General features: G+C 40.8%; 1 protein-coding gene across 1 annotated transcript; it reads right to left on the bottom strand.

Annotated features, from left to right (window-relative positions):
* Window positions 1–1,227: 1,227 nt before the first annotated feature.
* LOC108803852 (glycogen phosphorylase, muscle form-like) lies at window positions 1,228–7,999 on the bottom strand (the record flags this gene model as incomplete). Its single annotated transcript, XM_018575650.1, has 3 exons — window positions 1,228–1,310; window positions 5,552–5,663; window positions 7,868–7,999. Coding segments are annotated over 3 exons (327 nt in total), but the record flags the coding sequence as incomplete, so codon positions are not given.
* Window positions 8,000–8,699: the final 700 nt, after the last annotated feature.

Genomic DNA, 8,699 nt, shown 5'->3' with positions numbered 1-8,699 from the left:
CAAGTATCTGGAATTTGGGGAAAATACAATACAATGATCCAGGGGATATGAAATTACCTTAGGGGATCAGGAAGATTGTTTTCCCCATTGGAGCAAATTGGACAATGCTTATAAGGTTTTCCTTACCTTCTTCTGGATGAATTGTGGGTTTAGGGTTCTGTATCTGCAAGTTTTAATGTGTTTATTCATTTGTCTATTGGTTGGAGTTGTGTATTTTTTCAACCTAACTATGCAACATCTTTATAAGTTATTCTTGTACAATCAGCCGCACAGAAACCGGTATCCACCATAGTGTCTCTCCCACACCAACGCCCCTCAAGCGTTTCACCACCTGGGCTTAATCATAGAGGTGAAGTCTCTATCTTTCCAGTTGCTTATATCTGCTGAATACCACTCTGCTTCACAGGTGATAGTGGTATAAGCAACTGGAACGACAGAGACTTCACCTCTATGATTAAGCCCAGGTGGTGAAACGTGTGGGAGAGACAATATGGTGGGGTTTTATCTATAATATGTTTGACTTTGGATTTCATCTGGAATTTATCACAATAAAGCTGGATTTTTATGGATACCGGTTTCTGTGCGGCTGATTGTACAAGAATTGCTAATGGAGTGGGAGCACACTGTAGCCTGCACCCGGTGTATACATTGAACGGCAGTCGGATGTGGAATTGGAGTGGTCAGTCTTTGGTGCTCTTCTGGACATCTTTATAAGTTTGTCCTCAATATTTGTATTTCGTTGAACCAAAACCTGGGGTGATTGTGCCTAAACATGGGGTGATCATGGGATGATTGTGCCTTGTTTTTGTCAAGTAAACAGAGCTCACGTTGTGAACATTTTACCATACAGGTCTAATACTGAAGCTTTGGACTGTATATAACAAAAAATACATAATTTTCCCCATTAAGACAAGTCTATGCCTTTTTGCATTGCAGCCAGTTTCCATATAGCAGGCAGAACAGTCCAGGACTGAACTGTTCCTAGTGGAGGTGCTAGTAGATTATTGGGTTCACCAGACGAAGTAATTAACAAGATAAACTCTGATAGAAACGTAAAAAAAAATTTAAAATACATTTTAAAAAAATCACTCCCTTATCTACTGCAACAGATTGAAAACATTTTTTAAAGCAACTGAACTAAACTGCAGCAATATTATAATCACCTTCTGATGAGCCTGTTTTGAGGATTTTATGTAGATCATGGTTGTGCAGAGAATAGCTACTCACATTATCATTGGGATAAAGGACACGTGAAATGTTCTCAGCAAGGTTGCGGTCTAATACAGCCTGGATGTAGCCACCCACATTGACTGGAGAGTGAAAGACAAAGAATGGTTTATTTTTAGTGTTAGACATAATTATACAAGTGAAATATTACATACTAAACAATAAAAGAGCTATAAAGGGATACATTGCCAGGGTAGACTATACAATTTAAAACTTCAACACAGAATTTAAAATGGGAGCAATGAAGCAAATGAAAAGTAAAAATTATACGACAGCAACCAGATGTTTTAATTTTCTAAGCAGCACTAGAAAAATCATCACTGGGATAGAACTGGTTACTTTTTTCACTTCTTCTAGGCTTTCCCTACAGTTTTATTAAATAAAGGCCGCTGCCAGTCAACATTCCTAGAGATAAATAATTGTTCCATTACATGGCAGACAAAACCTGCAATCATGTAGTTATAAAGGCAGATAGGCTATTAAAATATGTCAGTTCATTTGGAATTACAACATCAGTTCATGGGCAAAGTGCAACAATAGCTTTAAAAACTTTTTCTATGTAAAAATGATGCCTTTGATTACAGGGTTGGGTAGAGGTTGTTAACTTATGGAATAGGGTGACCAGACATCCCCAATGTTAGAAGGCTGTCAACTGAATAAAAAGTGTTTCCAGATTCATCCCTGTTTCTCCAATAGCTTCCATGGCTTATGGGCTGCAGGACAATCTGTCTACCTACATGTTTGTAATGTTTTTTCTAATTGGCTGCCTGTGTCTGTAGGAGGATAAGGTAGAAGAGAGGGGAGGGGGAGGTTTGTCTCGCATGTCTCATGATGACAAAACCCCAGTCTTGTGCACTTTGCAATACTACTGACCTCTGCGATGTGTGTTACTACTGACCTCTGCATTGTATGTTACTACTGACTTCTGCACTGTGTGTTACTACTGTTCTCTGCACTTTGCAATACTACTGACCTCTGACTGTGTGTTACTACTGATCTCTGCACTGTGTGTTACTACTGATCTCTGCACTGTGTGATACTACTGACTTCTGCACTGTGGATTACTTTCTCCTGACCTCTGCATTTTGCGTTACAAGTAACCCCTGAAGTCTGCGTTACTTCATAATGGCCCATGCATGCTGCGTTACTACTGACCTCTGCATTCTGTCTTACATACTATTGTCCTCTGCAATACTGCACTCTGCAATACTACTGACCTCTGAACACTGTGTTGCTTATTACTGATCCCTACACTCTGTGTTACTTATAGCTGCTGACCCCTGAACTGTACTTTACTTACTACTGACCCCCTGCATTCTGCATTACTTACTACAGGCCTGTGCATTCTGCATTACTTAGTACAGGCCTGTGCACAATGCATTACTTACTATAGGCTCGTGCATACTGCATTACTTACTATAGGCCCATGCATTCTGTATTACTTACTACAGGCTTGTGCACTCTGCATTACATACTAATGACTCCTGCACTGTGCATTACATACTACTGACCTCGAAACTCTACGTGACCTAATACTGACTCCTTCACTTCAATCCACTTCTGATACTTGACCAGTCCATGATGACCTACCAGGGGGCCACAGCACATCATCATGACCCCCATGACTGTGTATTGCTCATGGATTGTCATAATTAACCATGTGGTGCCCATGTATTCTAACAATTGCAGCATAAATTACATTTAGAAAAAAAAATGTGGGTGATGACGGAGTTGGGGCAGAAGGGACTCACCAGCAGGTGCAATGCAATACCAAAGTTTTTGTATAGAGAGGAGAGAGGATTTTTTTTATCAATAGGGGGCACTCTGCATTTTACCTACTATTAACTTCTATATGTCCTTTCCTTGCTTGGCCATAGACCTATTGGCCACCAAAAAACCCTCCAAGACACACCAACAGGCTAGTGCAACCTATGTTAGTCTTGGTGAGCATAACTGCAAACGCAGCAGCAGCAGTAATAGGCATGCGATATTCAGAAAACATGAGGAACCAGGCCTATTCCTCCACAGCAGGACCAAGCAGTGGTGGTGTGGGTGAGGCAGGCCACCCTCTCACAGTCCTTATCAGATACATCCTGCAGATGGAATTCCACCTCTGTGGCAGAGCAGCTAGCACATCAGGGTAGGTGCATAACACCATAGACACCTGGACAAACAGGTTCGAATAGGGTTGGTACTTCTCCTACACCACCCACTGGATCACCCTTCTGATAACTGAAAAGGGTGCTCAAATTAAGTTTGTAGTGTGACTCCTAGGGTTAAAAGTTCTGGGAGCATTGAAAATAGGCCTTGATGCCAGTGGATGTCAGTCAGTGGAAGGGAAAAAAAAGCCCTGGAATCAGTAATCTGTGAGGAAAAAGTGCCCCAAAATCAATGGGAGGAAAGAAAATCAAGCAACCCAAAAATCCCAAGCATGAGCAGTCAGTGTGAAAGGAAAAATGCCCTGGTGTCAGTGGGAGGAACATTTCCCCAACATCAGTGGTGAGTAGGAGTCAAAATGCCCTGCCATTGGTGGTCAGTAAGAGGGAAAAAATGTCCCGACGTCAATGGGAATAAAAAAATTGCCCCAATTGTCAGTGGTGAATGGAGGGAAGAATGCCATAGTGGTGGTGTTGTGTAGAAAGAAGAACGCCCTAATGTAGGTGGTTAATGGGAGGTAGAATGCCCTATTGGTCAGTGTCCTGTATGAGAAAACATGCACCAGGAATAGTGAGAGATGAAAATGTCCTGGCTTTGCTGTCAGTGGGTGGAAAAATATGGAGGGCTTACTTTGCAAATTACAAACGTGATGACCTCACCTCCGTGGTCTTAAGGACTACAGAGGGGAATGAAAACAACAGGGCTTCAGACAGGAAGTAGCTTTGTGGCACTTACTGTTGCACAGCCAGAAATAGGGATCCCAGAAAGGAGAAACTAATATTTAGAGGGAAGCTATAAATATTTAGAGAAAAACTATAAGTATATTTATTATAAGTTGTAGGAAAAAATCAAGCAGATCAATTTTAAACAAGCACAGCTGATCAATTTCCCAGCTGTTAGAAAACATATACAATATGACCAGATCATCAAACATCTTGAGATACCTTGAGTGTTTGAATAAGTAGTTTATGCGATTGCTTTAAATCCTGTCAAAGCAAACTGGATTTGGCCATATGTCTATAATGATCCAGTCACTACATGTAGTTAAAGTGGCATTAAATGCTGCTTTAGGGACTTACCTTAAACAATGCCTTTTGATCCCATAATTTTCTTCTTTCCAGTAGTTTTCAGCAATCCCTCCAGCGCTAGTGCCAGTCCCTAATCCAGCGCTGACTGCTGTGTCTTCCTGTCCCACTGTGTCTGTGCGCATGCATGCTGCTTGCATTGACTTACCCTGTGCATCTCCTCTTCTCCCGGCCGAAGATCTCTACTGCACATGTGCCCACCCCTTGATCCTTCATGGCTGCTCGAGAATTTTTCAGATTTTCGGACGTGAACGAGCGGCGGAGACACAGATAAAAATTAACCTTTTTACTATCTATTTCAGAAGTCAGAAGTAAAATTCATTGGACATTTTATAATGAAATATTATTGGCTCGCTCCCAAGGCTACATGCCTACGTTTGAAAAAATGTGGGAATCTTGGGTCACCCATTTCCTCCCCCCGTCCTTTGACCCACTCCTGCTAACACTGTGACGCGGTCAGTATTCCAACTCCCACTAAACCACTAAGACTCCTTATTCATGCGGCACATTAGAGCGCTCCAACCAGCCCATACACCTCCCCTTCTCCTCACTAATCACGTTTTTTTTTGGGGGGGGGGGTTCCCTTCTCTTTTCTTACCTTTCCCCCTCTTTTCTACTTGACCTCCTGTTCTTATACACTTCATATGTCTACCTGGATGCCCTCATGGTAGTTTTTTGTTTTTTTTCCTATGCTCCCTTACCATGAGGTCAACTGTTGCAGCTACTGAAACATTTCTGATACCTTCACATTACATTGCTTACTGCTGCTCTGTATTATTATTGACACTCTTCTGTTTATGCTACATACTTTTGTATCAATGTTAAAAACTCAATGAAACTCTTTGAAAAGAAGAAAAATATCCTTTTTGGTGACTTTTTTTTTCTTTTTTTATGTTTTTGCATATATCCACTGCTTGCTAGCAGTAGATATATGCAAAAAAGTAAGGTTTAATACTACTTTAAGAGTCATGATTTCATGGCACTTTTTCATCTTTTGCTAGTTTAGCACACCTTTCATGTAACAATCTCTATTTTTGTAAACATGAGCACTTTCTTTATTGATGAAAAAAATAAATACTTACAGTCTTTCAAATTAAATTCATTGGGTGCCTTTGCTGACCACAGTCTCATGGTGTTAACAGTATTGTTCCTAAATCCTGGTATTGGAGTATCATATGGAAGAGCAAGAACAATCTGAAAAGCAAAGAACAATGCTGTTATATTGTTTTCAGTGACAGTAATGTAGGCAGTGGCAAAAAGAATTATGAATCCCCTACTATTAGTATAGCAGCAGAATGTTTTATGGAATATTTTAGCTACTTCTAGTGTTATAGTTACAACCAATGGTAGGATATTGCATACATTGCATTGTTCACTCTTACAATTATAGAAAAACTACTGTGAGTACATATATTAAACCATTTACAAGATACTAAAATGTGTACATGGTACAACAAGCCAGGACATGTCTGCTGTTTCCCTCCATTGTAGCCTCTCCAGAACAAAGGACACATGGGGGGGGGTTGTACTCCCTCTCCCCTCCCCTGCCGGCTCCTCCCGGGACCTTTGTAAGTGTTGGTGGGAAGGCTTCATGCTCTCTTCCTCGCTGACTGGTGGACTAGAGGCTGCGGTGATGCCGGTCTCTATCTGTGGATTCAAAAGGATACGCACTTAACCCTGCCTGTTCTGCTCCACTGCTGCTGGGAGGCCTGCTGGGATCTGTTGTTCTACCGTTACTGGATGTACTCACACGGTGCCTTGTTACCTGTTGGATTACCTCTTGCTGCACCTCTGACCTCTGGACTACTAGCATTGTGACTCTGGACCTACTCCTTCCTTGGCCCGTTGCCTACCTTCTGGGTTGACCCTCCCCGTGGCCAGCAACCCCCCAGGACCTAACCCCGGCCTTTGTACCTTGCTTTGTATACCTGAATTCCCCAATAAACACCCTGCACGCCAGGTTCCGTGTGATTTGCCTCCGTGTATTCTCTCTGCGCTCCTAGTCACAAGGGTATTCTGCCACTTCTGATTCCAGCTTAATCTTTTGCATACCACAGCTGCAGAATTCAATTTACTACAAGCATCCGTTTTACATGTATTTAGATTTGACCCCCAATTCCTAACTCAGTCTCCCCATCTCTGGGCTCACCTTCCTCTTCTGTGAGTTTGCAACTTTTATTGCTAGAGAATGGTATGGAATGCTGGAGAGTGGTATAGAATTCTAGTTCACCCATCTCCTGACTAGCGCCAGTGCTGCTTTCCCCTCTGCTAGTCCCCTCCTAATTGCAACTCCAGGGGTTCCCTATCATGTGAGCCTGATACCACCTATGCTACTGTCTGGATGAAGAGGACATGAAGAGATGAACAGGAGAGGATAATTAAACTCTAGTTCAACTCAGTAGAAAGGTATTGTTTGGGAGGGGGAATTGCATGCTTTAAAAAAATAAATGTCATTTTTTTTTCTTAAAATGTTTTGGTTTTGCTGCAGCAGGTTCTATACATCGTACAGATTTGCCACTTTACAGGCAGGTTAAGGGGACCACCTTGGCATGATATTTAAAGGAATTTTTCATTTTTATTGTTACACTTTAAGTGATGTTACAATCAATGCTGCTTTAAAAATGATATTTTTTTTAAAGTTTTTTTTTCCATTGATTCATGTCCCCCAGGGCAGTACCCAGATCCCCATACAGTTTGTCTGGCCAATAACGTGCATATAAGCCCTCTTAAAAGGGACAATTGTTTTTGAAAGTTCTACCCCCATTGACTTGCATTGAGTTCTAAGTTCGAATCAGAGCTTTTTCCATTTTAAATAGTTCGAATTAGAACCAAACACGGGGGTGTTCGGCTCATCACTATTTGCCTTAAGACTATTGTTATTGTAGCACTGTGTTGGGCATTAGCAGAGCAATATATATATAGTATTTAAGTGACACTAAACTCAGGAGTTATATCTTTAAAATGCATTCGGCTACCTTAACTATTTTAAAAAAAATGACATACAAATCACATACTGCTGATCACTCAGTTCACAATCTTCTCCCTGCAGAGCTCCTGCCTCCCCACAGTGATTCCCCCCTCCCCTCTCTGTTCCTCCAGCACTGACATTATGAAATGTCCTCCAGTGATCCTAAAGAGAACTACATCCAAAAAAGCTTTGGCCATAGTTCTCTTTTAATAATAAAATCCAACACAATCAAAACCATTCTTGCACAATAAGTCCAGGGCCACCTTATATACTTACAGAAATATCATATTGCTGACTGTGTGCCCTATATAAGAGATTTTACCTTGTTGGAAAGAATTGAAGGAATTGTGCTACAATCATACATTTCAATTTATGACAATTCCAGAACTGATATGAGCAGTTGTAGAATAGATCTTAAAAGCTCACTCACTTGGGTATCAGTCCATTTAGTGCCTTCTGAAGTGTGTTGAACTTTGCCATAAAAATGCACAGGAATCATGTATTCTGGACGGGCTTTTTCCCAGGGGTTTCCATACCTCAGCCAGTCATCTGCCTCTTCCATCTAATAAAATAAATGAAAAGGTAATAAGAAAAAATACCATTAGAGCCCGTAGCTATTATACTAAATTGTTGACAAATTGTTGTGAGGAGAAATGTTCAGCCAAACAATGCTATATTTTTCTGCTAGTTTTTGAGGTTTTTGTAATTTTATTGGAAAAGGGCAGTTTAGAGTTAGAGCAGCAGTGACATCTCTGCAAGCTTGGGATCACATGTCTGAGTGTTTTGTTGTGTGCAGAATTGTAGTGCACCATTGCAGCCATACAACCTGGAGAGGTATTCTAATCCTTGCTGTTTAATACCCCATGTTGGGTCAAAGGGTAAATTAGAGGTGCACCGAAATTGAATTTTCAGACCGAAACAAAAAATAATTTGTCAGGCCAAATCTAAAACTGAATTTTGTTTTTCTAACCTTTTCTAATTTTTATTTATTTTTTATTATTATTATTACTATGGGGAAATGTCAGTGGTCTAAACAGATTTAAAAAAAAAAGAGATTGAGGACACAGAGTCCTAAATCTCTTATTCTGAAGCCCCTGCTATGAATAAACAGGAAGCGTCTACACTGAGTGTTCCTGCCCATTCATAAAGTGTGGATATAGTATACACTGAGTGGCCAGATTATTATGACCACCTGACGTTTGTAGGCAAATTAGCTATAATTTCGCGCTGGAGTTGCTAGAGGGCCAGATAATTATAAATAG

This window comes from Nanorana parkeri, unplaced genomic scaffold, assembly GCF_000935625.1.
Source record: "Nanorana parkeri isolate BGI_ZX_2015 unplaced genomic scaffold, ASM93562v1 scaffold4335, whole genome shotgun sequence".
NCBI lineage: Eukaryota > Metazoa > Chordata > Amphibia > Anura > Dicroglossidae > Nanorana > Nanorana parkeri.
The sequence above is the reverse complement of the archived record's forward strand: the minus strand, read 5'-3'. Positions and strand labels throughout refer to the sequence as shown.